We start from the raw sequence: 15,332 nt of genomic DNA, 5'->3' as shown, positions 1-15,332 counted from the left end.
CTGAATCATCATAATGTCTGATATAGGCCTATATAAAGTACATGGAAATTGGATTTACTAGATCAGCTTCGACATGGTTTAACTTACTGAATGAAGAGTCCAACTATTTGTGAGGTTATTTTGTTATATTTCTCTTCTCTCTCTCTGTGAGAGGATGCCCTTTAGTTGCTGCAGTAGCAGTAGAAATGTTTTCACCGATCACCCACAAGGCTTTAGGAGCTGATATTTTGATAAGGCCATGATAAGAATTTGATAAGGACCGTATCTTAAATCTGTGGATTTATTGATTTACTGCATGTCTGTATACGGCTGGCACCCTTCTCTCCCTACTCTCCTTCCTCCCCAAACCATCCTGAAGATATGAGGATCTCAGAAAGGTAAAAACACATTACGTAATAACATTCCCCTCAGGTGTGGGGTGTAAAAGAATATAGGTACAATCAAACTGAAATCAAACTGATAGGACATGTTCACCTAGTCTTTGTATTACCTCTAATTACCTAATGTGGTTGGACTAGTTGAACCACTGAGCGTTAACACTAATGGGTTAAATGAAGGACCTAGTTATAGTGAGGTTATTGAGAAGTATTTTAATGGAACTTGAATGCTGCTACCTATGTTGGTCCCTAATCACCTGTAGTACAATTGAATTAAAAGCAAGCTGTCACAAATGCAGGAATACAAATCAATGTGTAAATGGTCTCATAATTATTTGGTGTTTGTGTGCTTTCATCTGCTCTCTTCTGAATATATCATAGTCCACACAATATGGCTCACTGAGCTCAAGGGCATGATAGCTGAACGGTTGTCATCTGTCAGATATACAGTAAACCTGGTCTGGAATTCTTTGGTCCAACTGTACACATTCCCAGAGTTTAGTATAGCAGCTGTATGTACCAAGTCCCCTTTGAGTAAAATGTTTTACAATGTTTCATACATTTTATTATTGTGTCCTTTTTATAGGGAGGCTGATAGCTGGCTGCTAATAAGGAAACATAAGCAGTAAAACCATAAAGGCAGGTAACTACTGCCCGTCACCTGAATGCTGTCAATGTTGATCTCCATTTTTCGCCAATTACAGTAATAAACAGTATAATTTCAACTTTGGACCTCATTCACACAGGCTGCAGTCTGCTGGATCCCTGCCAGAGTTACTCTGGGCTACTTGTGCCATAGTAGCAATCTATCACTGTTAGGCATGCATTTACTATTGGTCATTTATGAGTATGGATAGCATCTAGATTAATGTATGAAACTATTTAATTTAAGCATAGGGCTGCTTTCAAAATTTTACACTATAATGGAGACTGCTTCAGAATATGTGCCCCAAAAATAGCTCCAAAGTTGAAAAATCTGATTAAAAATCATTTGGGGGCAAAAATGGCTTCTATGACATGTAATATTTTGTGTAACTACATTTTGTAAGTCTTGGTTGTCATAAAAAAACGGCTGATTCCTTGTGAAATGTACGACACCACGCTTAAATCCCATCTCTTAGAAAATTCAAGGAGAATAACCAATCAATTAAGTGAATATAAGTGGTGTGATAAGTCATTGTTGTTGTAAGCCTTGGATATCACGCTAGATAGGGAAATTAGCCATGCAAAAATGATTTAGCTAAACTCAACTCCAGCAAATTGCATATACATGTATATCTATAAAACAATTACAAGTACAATACTGTCGGCTTTTGATGTACAGCAACTTTTTGCACCAAGGAAAAAGGAAACCTCGACCAGGGAGAGATGTCTGGGTGTAACTTAGCTAGCTAGCAAGCGATAGCTTTAGCTAGACTTGGCTCACTAAACTTTAAAGGCTGTTTTCTAAGAAGAGAATCCCGTTTAGCAATTTGCAAAGGAGAAAATGTTTGTTTAAAATGTGTTTCTATAAAAAAATGTGCTACTTGAGATTTGGTTTGATGGGAGTCAGTTGCAATTTATAGTTCAATATGCATAATACAGTATAATATATAATACAGTGTGTTTCAAAATGCAGGGTGACAGCAACTAGAATCACATTCACTCCATTGGCCTTGGGTCTAATTCATTCTGACATATTACTAGAATTGATGCGCCATAGCTCACAGCTTTGCCCTTATCCCAACCTGGAGAGGACCAGAGTTAGGAGCATGTGCAGCAACACATGGAGTTGTTCCTTGGCCTTTGGACACTGATTGCTGTGATAGCTCTGGAGTTCTGGTCACAATTCAGAGCACACTCGTTAAGTTCAGGCAAGTTTAGAAATAATTAACCGTGTTCGAAGTGGATGGAGGAGAATGAAACTTCCGTTCATAAGAAGATAATGACCTGATAGGACAGATAGCAGTGTGCTATCATAAATGAACTGAGAGGGATAGGGAATGAATGCATGCATTCATGAATGAATGGTATGGTTGGCCGGGTGTTATTAGGCAGTTGGAGATTGGGCAGGTCATCAGTTTAGGAGATCATCAAATAAGCTCTTTGCCTGAGATATACCATACTGTGGGTTTCTTGCATACAGTCACTGGGTTCAACCTGACTTAAAGGTGCACTCCTGAATATCTGAAAAGTGGAGGGTATTTCTATGGAACAGTACAGTGCACCTTTAAGTGCTGCCACTCTGATAGTATGAATTCTAGGACTTTTAGATTTGACTCTGAAAACCTCCCTTGCAATAGCACAGGGATACCCAAGTCCAGCTCTCGCAGTAGTTGAAAAGTAGTTATTGCAAGCTAACTGTCCCCTGCAATAAAGTTTTAGTAGGTAGTTCCATAAAGGTGAACGTGCTGGTATTTCCTTCTGTACCAATGTGACATTGACCTCTGAGTAGTACTGTTTTACTACATAGTCATATAAGAAGTTAGGTGGTTATATGTTCCCTTCAAGCAGAGGGAATCAGGAGCAGCATTGAGTGTTGTACTTCCGAGGAGATACTGTAAAACCCAATATAGATCCAAATGATGAAAATATTTAATTTCCTTTCAACTTAAATGCTATTTCCTTAAACACTTAATAGGCATGCGATGGAAAACATTGTTGTCATGGGTGTCGTAGGGTTTAGACCAAGACGCAGCGGAAAAATGTATACTCATCTTCTTTTATTAAAGGACAAAGAAGGAAAAACCAAAACAAACACGTATACAAAAAAACACGACGACAAAGAACAGGCCGGTAAGGCACAAAGCTATACACAGCAACAATCTCCCACAAAAACAAACTCCTAATTATAGGACCCTCAATCAGAGGCAACAATAACCAGCTGCCTCCAATTGAAGGTCCAACCCCAATTAACTAAACATAGAAATACAATAGACTAGATAGAATATAGAAAAATACTAACATAGACTAACAAACCCCGGACTAATAAATCAAATACCTCTCTATATAAACACATACACAAAACACACCGTGAACCACAAATCAAACACCCCCTGCCACGTCCTGACCAAACTACAATAACAAATAACCCCTATACTGGTCAGGACGTGACAGTACCCCCCACCCCAAAGGTGCAGACCCCAGATGCACCTCACACAAATAACCCCCCCCCCCCCCCCCCAAAAAAAAGAAAAAAAAATCCCAAAACTGAAGGGAGGGAAGGGAGGGTGGCTGCCGTCACCGACGGCTCCTGTGCTACACCCCCCCCCCCCCCCCAAACCTACAGTGGAGGTGGCTTAGGCTCAGGCCTTAATCCCCTACCGGACCCAACCACCCCCACTGCAAACGTCTGCCTGAGGCCAGTCACTGAAGGCCCTGGACTGGGCTCTTGGAGCTCTGGACTGTAGGCCGTCTCACTCGGTGCCGGACTGTAGGCCGTCTCACTCGGTGCCGGACTGTAGGCCGTCTCACTCGGTGCTGGACGAGGTACTGTCGCCGGACACTCTGGACGAGGTACTGTCGCCGGACACTCTGGACGAGGTACTGTCGCCGGACACTCTGGACGAGGTACTGTCGCCGGACGCTCTGGACGAGGTACTGTCGCCGGACGCTCTGGACGAGGTACTGTCGCCGGAAGCTCGGGACTGGGCTGACGCACTGAAAGCCTGATGCGTGGGGCTGGTAGTGGAGGTACCAGACTGGGGACACGCACCTCAGGGCTAGTGCGGGGAGCAGGAACAGGACGAGTTGGACTGGGCTGATGCACTGGAAGCCTGGTGCGTGGTGCTGGTTTAGGAGACGTCAGACTACGCACCTCAGGGTCAGCACGAGAAGCAGGAACTGGATACACCGGGACATGGGTAAACACTGGAGGTCTGGAGCGCACCTCTTGCACAACCCGTCCTGGCTGGATGGAAATAGCAGCCCTGCACAAGCGGAGTGCTGGTACAGGGCGAACTGGGCTGTGCAGAGGCCTGATGGTTGCCGTGCGTAGAGCAGGCGTAGGGTAGCCTGGGCCTAGGAGGCGCACTGGTGGCCAGATGCGCTGTGCAGGCATCCTCCTTCCAGGCTGGATGCCTATTCTAGCACGGCACTTGCGAGGGGCTGGGATCGCTCGCACCGGACTGTGCGTGCGCACGAGCGAGATCGGGCGCACTACCGCATACTCCGGCGCTCTCCACTCCAAATGCTTCCCATAATAAGCACGGGGAGCTGGCTCAGAGCTCACCCTTGGCCCAGCCAAACTACCCGTGTGCCCCCCCCCAAAAAAATTATTGGGGGTGCCTCTCGTGCTTCCCCATTGGCGCATACAAAGCTTCATACCGGCGCCGCTCCGCCTTGGCTGCCTCTATCTCCTCCGGTGGGCGACGATATTCCCCAGCCTGGTGCCATGGTCCAGCCCCGTCCAGTGAGAGATTCTGTCACGGGTGTCGTAGGGTTTAGACCAAGACGCAGCGGGAAAATGTATACTTATCTTCTTTTACATCTAGACGTTCCACTAGCGGAACACCTGCTCCAATATCCAATGATAGGCGTGGCGCGAATTACAAATTCCTCAAAAATATAAAAACTTCAATTTTTCAAACATATGACTATTTCACAGCATTTTAAAGACAAGACTCTCCTTTATCTAACCACACTGTCCGATTTCAAAAAGGCTTTACAGCGAAAGCAAAACATTAGATTATGTCAGCAGAGTACCCAGCCAGAAATAATCAGACACCCATTTTTCAAGCTAGCATATAATGTCACAAAAAACAAAACCACAGCTAAATGCAGCACTAACCTTTGATGATCTTCATCAGATGACACACCTAGGACATTATGTTATACAATACATGCATGTTTTGTTCAATCAAGTTCATATTTATATCAAAAACCAGCTTTTTACATTAGCATGTGACGTTCAGAACTAGCATACCCCCAGCAAACCTCTGGTGAATTTACTAAATTACTCACGATAAACGTTCACAAAAAACAAAACAATTATTTTAAGAATTATAGATACAGAACTCCTTTGTGCAATCGAGGTGTCCGATTTTAAAATAGCTTTTCGGTGAAAGCACATTTTGCAATATTCTGAGTAGATAGCCCAGCCATCACGGCTAGCTATTTAGACACCCACCAAGTTTAGCCCTGACCAAACTCCGATTTACTATTAGAAAAGTTTGATTACCTTTGGTGTTCTTCGTCAGAATGCACTCCCAGGACTGCTACTTCAATAACAAATGTTGGTTTGGTTCAAAATAATCCATTGTTATATCCAAATAGCGGCGTTTTGTTCGTGCGTTCAAGACACTATCCGAAGTGTAAATAAGGGTCACGAGCATGGCGCATTTCGTGACAAAAGATTTCTAAATATTCCATTACCGTACTTCGAAGCATGTCAACCGCTGTTTAAAATCAATTTTTATGTCATTTTCCTCGTAAAAAAGCGATAATATTCCGACCGGGAATCTGCGTTTAGGTAAAAAGACGAAAGAAAATAAAGCACGGGGTCGACTCGGGCACGAGCCTGAGTCTCACAGTACTGTGACCAGCCACTATCCAAACGCGCTACTTTTTTTCTGCCAGAGCCTGCAAAGCCACGATTCAGCTTTTTGCCGCCTTCTGAGAGCCCATGGGAGCAGTAGGAAGTGTCACGTAACAGCAGAGATCCCCTGTAATGGATAGAGATAATCAAGAAGGGCAAGAAATTGTCAGACAGGGCACTTCCTGCATGGAATCTTCTCAGGTTTTGGCCTGCCAAATGAGTTCTGTTATACTCACAGACACCATTCAAACAGTTTTAGAAACTTTGGAGTGTTTTCTATCCAAAGCTAATAATTATATGCATATTCTCGTTTCTGGGCAGGAGTAATAATCAGATTAAATCGGGTACGTTTTTTATCCGGCCGTGAAATTACTGCCCCCTAGCCATAACAGGTTAAAGGACAAAGAAGGAAAAACCAAAACAAACATGTATACAAAAAAACACGACGACAAAGAACAGGCCGGTAAGGCACAAAGCTATACACAGCAACAATCTCCCACAAAAACCCATGAAAAACAAACTCCTAATTATAGGACCCTCAATCAGAGGCAACAATAACCAGCTGCCTCCAATTGAAGGTCCAACCCCAATTAACTAAACATAGAAATACAATAGACTAGATAGAATATAGAAAAATCAAAAATCAAATACCTATCTATATAAACACATACACAAAACACACCCTGAACCACAAATCAAACACCCCCTGCCACGTCCTGACCAAACTACAATAACAAATAACCCCTATACTGGTCAGGACGTGACAATTGTCTAATGGCATAGAAATCTGAAATAAACACTTTTTTTCTCATCAACTTGACCAATCCACAGTTTATAATTTTGCAACCATCAGAACTGTAATGAAAAATGGCATCGCTGGCATCTCTGTGCAAATGTTGATACTTAATCATCAAGTTTGCAGACGACACTACAGTGGTAGGCTTGATTACCAACAACGACGAGACGGCCTACAGGGAGGAACTGAGGGCCCTCGGAGTGTGGTGTCAGGAAAATAACCTCACACTCAATGTCAACAAAACAAAGGAGATGATCGTGGACTTCAGGAAACAGCAGAGGGAGCAGCCCCCTATCCACATCGACGGGACAGTAGTTGAGAGGGTGGAAAGTTTTAAATTCTTCGGTGTACACATCACAGACAAACTGAAATGGTCCACCCACACAGACAGCATGGTGAAGAAGGCGCAGCAGCGCTTCTTCAACCTCAGGAGGCTGAAGAAATTTGGCTTGTCACCAAAAACACTCACAAACCTTTACAGATGCACAATGGAGAGCATCCTGTCGGGCTGTATCACCGCCTGGTACGGCAACTGCTCCGCCCATAACTGTAAGGCTCTCCAGAGGGTAGTGAGATCTGCACAACATATCACCAAGGGCAAATTACCTGCCCTCCAGGACACCAACACCACCCGATGTCACAGGAAGGCCAAAAAGATCATCAAGGACAACAACCACCCGAGCCACTCCCTGTTCACCCCGCTATCATCCAGAAGGCGAGGTCAGTACAGGTGCATCAAAGCGGGGACCGAGAGACTGAAAAACAGCTTCTATCTCAAGCCCATCAGACTGTTTAACATCCATCACTAACATTGAGTGGCTGTTGCCAACATACTGACTCAACTCTAGCCACTTTAATAATGGAAAAATGTATGTAATAAATGTATCACTAGCCACTTTAAACAATGCCACTTTATATAATGTTTACATACCCTACATTACTCATCTCATATGTATACACTGTACTCTATACCATCTACTGCATCTTGCCTATGCCGTTCGGCCATCACTCATTCATATATTTTTATGTACATATTCTTATTCATTCCTTTACACTTGTGTGTATAAGATAGTTGTTGTGAAATTGTTAGGTTAGATTACTTGTTAGATATTACTGCATGGTCGGAACTAGAAGCACAAGCATTTCACTACACTCGCATTAACATCTGCTAACCATGTGTATGTGACAAATCAAATGTGATATGATTTGATTTGGACAGATATTCCAATCTCCGCGGTGGAGTTTTGCAGCTCCTTCAGGGTTATCATTGGTCTCTTTGTTGCCTCTCTGATGAATGCCCTCCTTGCCTGGTCTGTGAGTTTTGGTGGGCGACCCTCTCTTGGGAGGTTTGTTGTGGTGCCATATTCTTTACATTTTTTAGATAATTGATTTAATGGTGCTCTGTGGGATGTTCAGAGTTTCTGATATTTTTTTATAACCCAACCCTGATCTGAACTTCTCCCCAACTTTCTCCCTGACTTGTTTGGAGAGCTCCTTGGTCTTCACTGTGCCACTTGTTTGGTGGTGCCCCTTGCTTAGTGGTGTTACAGACTCTGGGGCCTTTCAGAACAGGTGCATATATACTGAGATCATGGGGCAGATCATGTGACACTTACATTGCACGCAGGTGGAATTTATTTAACTAATTATGTGACTTCTGAAGGTAATTAGTTACACCAGATCTTACTTAGGGGCTTCATAGCAAAGGGGATCAGAAAGATTTCTGGCTCCCAGGTGTCCTTTATACAGGTAACAAGCACACTCTTAAAGGGAGTGCTCCTAACTGCAGCTTGTTACCTGTAAAAAAGACACGTCCACAGAAGCAATCAATCAATCAGATTCCAAACTCTCCACCATGGCCAAGACCAAAGAGCTCTTCAAGGATGTCAGGGACAAGATTGTAGACCTACACAAGGCTGGAATGGGCTACAAGACCATCGCCAAGCAGCTTGGTGAGAAGGTGACAACATTTGGTGCGATTATTCGCAAATGGAAGAAACACAAAAGAACTGTCAATATCCCTCGGCCTTGGGCTCCATGCAAGATCTCACCTCGTGGAGGTGCAATGATCATGAGAACGGTGAGGAATCAGCCCAGAACTACACGGGAGGATCTTGTCAATGATCTCAAGGCAGCTGGGACCATAGTCACCAAGAAAACAATTGGTAACACACTACGCCATGAAGGACTGAAATCCTGCAGCGCCCGCAAGGTCCCCCTGCTCAAGAATACATATATATGCCCGTCTGAAGTTTGCCAATGAACATCTGAATGATTCAAAGGACAACTGGTGAAAGTGTTGTGGTCAGATGAGACCAAAATTGAGCTCTTTGGCATCAACTCAACTCGCCGTGTTTGGAGGAGGAGGAATGCTGCCTATGACCCCAAGAACACCATCTCCACCGTCAAACATGGAGGTGGAAACATTATGCTTTGGGGGTGTTTTTCTGCTAAGGGGACAGGACAACTTCACCGCATCATTTGACGGGGCCATGTACTGTCAAATCTTGGGTGAGAACCTCCTTCCCTCAGCCAGGGCATTGAAAATGGGTCGTGGATGGGTATTCCAGCATGACAATGACCCAAAACACACGGCCAAGGCAACAAAGGAGTAGCTCAAGAAGAAGCACATTAAGGTCCTGGAGTGGCCTAGCCAGTCTCCAGACCTTAATCCCATAGAAAATCTGTGGAGGGAGCTGAAGGTTCGAGTTGCCAAACGTCAGCCTCGAAACCTTAATGACTTGGAGAAGATCTGCAAAGAGGAGTGGGACAAAATTCCTCCTGAGATGTGTGCGAACCTGGTGGCCAACTACAAGAAACGTCTGACCTCTGTGATTGCCAACAAGGGTTTTGCCACCAAGTACTAAGTCATGTTTTGCAGAGGGGTCAAATACTTATTTCCCTCATTAAAATGCAAATAATTTTATGACATTTTTGACATGCGTTTTTCTGGATTTATTTGTTGTTATTCTGTCTCTCACTGTTCATATAAACCTACCATTAAAATTATTGACTGATCATTTCTTTGTAAGTGGGCAAACGTACAAAATCAGCAGGGGATCAAATACTTTTCCCCCCACTGTAGGTAGGTAGGTGAAAAATGACTCTGCAGAGATAATAAACAGAGTAGCAGCAATGTGTGTGAATGAATGTGAATGTTTGTGTTTGTGTGCATCAAATGGGGTGGTGCTATGCAACGCATTGGAGGGCCAATAAAAAACCCTGGTATAGGCTGCAACCTATATATAGACATAAACACACTTGACAAAATTGGAAGGAGTCTCTCACTCTTTCTCAACTCCCCTCCTCTCTCTCTCACCCAACCAGCATAGCTGGTTTCCTGTTTGCTCAAATGGGTTGCCCACACACTCCTCGCTCTCAGTGACAGTAAGGCAGCGAGTCAAAGTTGAGCGCCACAACACCACACTGTGAAAAGTGCATTCATGTTACAAGAAATGTTTTGTATTGAGACTGGGGATACAGAGATTTGGAGGGCACTACCTTAAAAATGAAGGAGGGGAATGAGAAAGAAGAGAGAAGAGGAGTCAGAAAAGGAGAGAGAAGAGGGGGACACTGAAGAAAGAAGAGAGGAACCCTGGCTGTCCCAAAAATGGAGAAACAATTCTCTAGAGAGACTGAATGTAAGGCAGAGAGTCAAAGTTGAGCACCACAACACCACACTGTGAAAAGTGCATTAATGTTACAAGAAAGGTTTCGCATTGATACTCGGTATACAGCGATATGGAGGGTACTACCTAAGAACAGAGGAGAAGGAGAAAGAACAGGAGTCAGAAAGGAGAGAGAAGATGGGGACACAGAAGAGAGTAGAGAAAAGAGGAACACTGGCTATCTCAACAATGGAGCGACACTCTCTAGAGAGACTGAATGAAAAGGAAAATGAAGATGCTGAGTTTGTGGACAGGCACGTATCTCATTCAGAGGGTTTCCACGGTGATGCACACAGCAGATCACCTGCTCCAGAAGTGTATGATCCATCAAGAGGTGTATTCAAACATTCACACTGACCGGACCAGAGAGGAACAAATGAGGGAGCTGTTCAAGGCCTTAAATTCAGGGGGAATAAAAGTCAAATCAGCCTTCCACAGGATCTTACTGAAGACAGAACCTGTCTTGGTCCAGGAGCTGGGTGGAGCTACGTCGCCAGCCATGGACCATGATCAACAGACTAGGAGCACAGCACAGATGAAAGTGGGTGACATTATACAGAGAGTTAAAGAGAAACATAAAGCCAGTCTAAAGGAGAGGTTTGCATTTGTGTTTGAAGGTATGTCAATGGATCAAACACTCCTTGAAAGTATTTACACACAGCTCTACATCACAGCGGGTGGCAGTGGGAGGGTTAATAAAGAACATGAGGTTCAGATGTTAGAAAATGAATCCAGGAGAAACAAACCACCACGTATTCCAATCAACTGCAATGACATTTTCAAACCCTTAAGTGGACATTAGGCAGAACGGTAATGACAAAAGGCATCACTGGCATCGGGAAAACAGTATCTGTACAAAAGTTGATACTTGACTGGACGGACGGAAAAGCGTATCAGGATGTTTATCTTTGTGCTCCCATTCCGAGAGCTGAATTTAAAAAAAATGACCAGTACAGTCTTCATGAACTTATACATTACTGCCATCCTGAACTTAAAGAGATAACCAACACAAATACATATCTTGGCCGTAAAGTAATGTTCATCTTTGATGGTCTGGATGAAAGCAAACTTCCATTAGATTTTTGGCAGAACAAGAAGTTGAGTGATCTAACAGAGATGTCATCAGTGGATGTGTTGCTGACAAACTTTATCAAAGGAATCTCATACCCTGTGAGAATTTACTAAATTACTCACGATAAACGTTCACAAAAAACATAACAATTATTTTAAGAATTATAGATACAGAACTCCTCTATGCACTCGATATGTCCGATTTTAAAATAGCTTTTCGGTGAAAGCACATTTTGCAATATTCTAAGTAGATAGCCCGGCATCACAGGGCTAGCTATTTAGACACCCAGCAAGTTTAGCACTCACCAAAGTCAGATTTACTATAAGAAAAATGTTATTACCTTTGCTGTTCTTCGTCAGAATGCACTCCCAGGACTTCTACTTCAATAACAAATGTTGGTTTGGTCCCAAATAATCCATTGTTATATCCAAATAGCGGCGTTTTGTTCGTGCGTTCAAGACACTATCCGAAAGGGTAAATAAGGGTGACGAGCATGGCGCATTTCGTGACAAAAAAATTCTAAATATTCCATTACCGTACTTCGAAGCATGTCAACCGCTGTTTAAAATCAATTTTTATGCAATTTTTCTCGTAAAAAAGCGATAATATTCCGACCGGGAAATCGTTTTTTATTACAAAGAGAGTGAAAGTAAAAGCATGCTATCCCCTCATGCACGAGCCTCAGTCTAATGGCCCTCTGATAGAGCACTTGCCAAACGCGCTAATGTGTTTCAGCCTGGGGATGGAATTACATCGTTCAGCTTTTTCCCGCCTTCTGAGAGCCCATGGGAGCCGTAGGAAGTGTCACGTCATGCCAGAGATCCCCTGTATTTGTTAGAGATGATCAAGGAGGGCAAGAAATGGTCAGACAGGCCACTTCCTGTAAGGAATCTTCTCAGGTTTTGGCCTGCCAAATGAGTTCTGTTATACTCACAGACACCATTCAAACAGTTTTAGAAACTTTAGGGTGTTTTCTATCCAAAGCCAATAATTATATGCATATTCTCGTTACTGGGCAGGAGTAGTAACCAGATTAAATCGGGTACGTTTTTTATCCGGCCGTGCAAATACTGCCCCCTAGCCCCAACAGGTTAAACTGTTTGATGATGATGATTATGATTATTATTATGATCATGATGATGATGATGATGGCAGAATGACAATCCTCCTTAGTTCACTGAAAGGTCCACACTCTAAATTGGAGACACTAAGGCTATACAGATGTTCCCTGACCAATAAATGTTGTGAAATGTTGGCATCAGCTCTCAAGGCAAGCCTCTCTTCCCTGAGAAAACTGGACCTGAGTCACGATGACCTGCACGATACAGGAGTGAAATGGCTCTCCGCTGGTCTGCAGAATCCAAACTGTAAACTGGAGATACTAAGGCTATCATTCTGTGGCGTGACAGAGGACTGTAATTATCTGGCATCAGTTCTGAGGTCCAACCCCTCCCATCTAAGAGAGCTGGACCTGAGCTTCAATCACCCAGGAGAATCAGGCTTAAAGGTTCTTTCAGCTAGGCTGGAGGATCCACACTGTAGATTGGAGAAACTCGACGTGGACCATAATGAAGAGTTCTGGGTGAAACCATGGCTACTTAGGAAGTATGCTTGCAAGCTCACACTGGACCCAGACACAGCACACAGACGTCTCTTTCCCTCTGAGAGGAACGAACAGGTGAGGGTGATGGAAAATAATCAACAATATCCTGATCATCCAGAGAGGTTTGAACACTGGCCACAGGTGCTGTGTAAAGACGGTCTGAGTGGACGATGTTACTGGGAGGTACAGTGGAATGGGATTGAGACTAAGATTGGGGTGTACAGTGGAATAGAATTGAGACTAAGATCGGGGTGACATATAAAGATATCAGCAGAAAAAGACATAGCCGTCTGTGTAAACTTGGATCCAATGACAAATCCTGGTGTCTTAACTGCTCTGGAGAATATATCACTTGGCATGGTTACTCTGTCTGCCACAACAATGAAGAGGATGATATACCTCTCCCTGTCACGACTTCTGCCGAAGTCGATGCCCCTCCTTGTTCGGGTGGTGCTCGGCGGTCGACGTCACCGGTCTTCTAGCCATCACTGATCCATTTTTCATTGGTTTTGTCAGGTTTTACTATACACCTGATTTCAATCCCATTCATTACATGTTGTGTATTTAACCCTCTGTTTTCCCTCATGTCCCTGTCCGAGATTGTTTTGTTTGTTTTGTGTATTTTGTGTTTTGTGTATTTTTGTGTATTTTGTATTGGTGAGCTACGGGTATTTTTTACCCATGTTATTTTTATGTACGTTGGTTTTGGAGTTCGTGTTTGTTTATTCTTTTTTAAATAACTCCGGTTATACTAAGTTGGTTTCTCCTGCGCCTGACTTCCTTGCCACCTACACACACGTCGATGACAGAATCTCGGACCAAAACATGAAGTCAGCAGGAGAGGGTACCCCGGACATGGAGGTAGAGGAGCGCATCCAGGAGAATGCGGAGAAGCTTCACCATCTATGCGCCGCCATGGATCGCGTTGTCCAGAATATGGACCACTGGGAGAGACAGGGAGTTTTTCCAGTGCCTCCACCAGCCCAACCGGGGTCTATCCTGAGCGCCCCTTCTCAACCTGAACCCGGTGGCATTTGTCAATCCATGCCTCAGGGGTACGACGGAAGTGCTGCCACCTGCTGGGGTTTCCTACTCCAATTAGACTTTTTCCTGGCCACGGTCCATCCAGTTCCATCTGACCATGAGAAGAGTTTCGCCCTCGTCTCGTGCCTCACCGGGAGAGCCCTGGATTGGGCCAGCACTGTGTGTGGAGGAGGAGATGCGGTGTTGGACCATTATGAAGAGTTCACCCGCCGTTTTCGGGCAGTCCTTGACCATCCACCCGAGGGCAGAGCGGTGGGTGAGCGCCTCTACCATCTGAGGCAGGAGATGAGGAGCGTCCAGGATTTTGCCCTGGAGTTCAGGACCCTGGCAGCCGGTGCGGGATGGAATCACAGGGCCCTAATTGACCATTACCGCTGTAGTCTGTGTGAGGACATCCATCAGGAGCTGGCCTGCAGAGACACCACCCTCACCTTCGACCAGCTGGTGGATCTGTCCATCCGGCTGGACAACCTGCTGGCTGCTCGCAGATGTCCAGATCAGGGTCTGGTGGTTCCATCCTCCCGCACCCCCTCTCCTAGACCCAGGGAATTGGGAGAGGGGGTGCACAGGGAGACCGGAGGGGGTTCCCGCTCGTGCACCATCTGTGGCCGCAGAGGTCACACTGCTGGTCGGTGCCGGGTGGGTTCCTCTGGGAATTGAGGTAACAGGCAGGGCGCTCTGGCGCCACCCCAGGTGAGTAGGCTCCATTCTCATCCAGAGCCCTCTGTTGCACTTATGTTTGTGTCTGTTACTTTTCCTGATTTTTCCCTGCATAAGGCACTAGTAGATTCAGGCGCGGCTGGGAATTTCATTGATCAAGCTTTTGCTCATAGTTTAGGGATCCGCATTGTACCCGTGGAAGTGCCGTTCCCCGTTCACACCTTAGATAGTCGACCATTAGGGTCAGGGATAATCAGGGAGGTCACAGCTCCTTTGAGTATGGTGACGCAGGGGGGTCACAAGGAAAAAATGTGTATTTTCCTTATGGATACTCCTGCGTATCCCGTGGTGCTGTGTCTCCCTTGGTTAATTTGTCATAACCCCACTTTTTCTTGGCCACTGAGCGCTCGCACGGGGTGGTCCCGAGAGTGCTCAGGTAGGGGTTTCCGTTGGTGCTACTATGGTGGAAAGTCCAGACCAGGTCTCCACCGTGCGCATTCCCCCCGAAAATGCCAAAGGCGACTCAATTACCACCCCATCGACAGGGGGATTGTGCGATAAATCTCGTGATAGACGCTGCACTTCCCAGGAGTCACG

General features: G+C 44.8%; 1 protein-coding gene across 1 annotated transcript; it reads left to right on the top strand.

Annotated features, from left to right (window-relative positions):
• The first annotated feature begins 12,584 nt into the window (after positions 1–12,584).
• Positions 12,585–13,286, top strand: LOC106587443 (ribonuclease inhibitor-like). The gene has a single exon (XM_014175841.3). It carries the CDS (start codon positions 12,585–12,587, stop codon positions 13,284–13,286), a length of 702 nt encoding a protein of 233 aa, XP_014031316.3.
• The last annotated feature ends 2,046 nt before the right edge of the window (positions 13,287–15,332 follow it).

Source organism: Salmo salar, chromosome 26 (genome assembly GCF_965601325.2).
Source record: "Salmo salar chromosome 26, fSalSal1, whole genome shotgun sequence".
NCBI classification, from domain to species: domain Eukaryota; kingdom Metazoa; phylum Chordata; class Actinopteri; order Salmoniformes; family Salmonidae; genus Salmo; species Salmo salar.
This window is presented reverse-complemented; position numbering and strand designations above follow the sequence as displayed.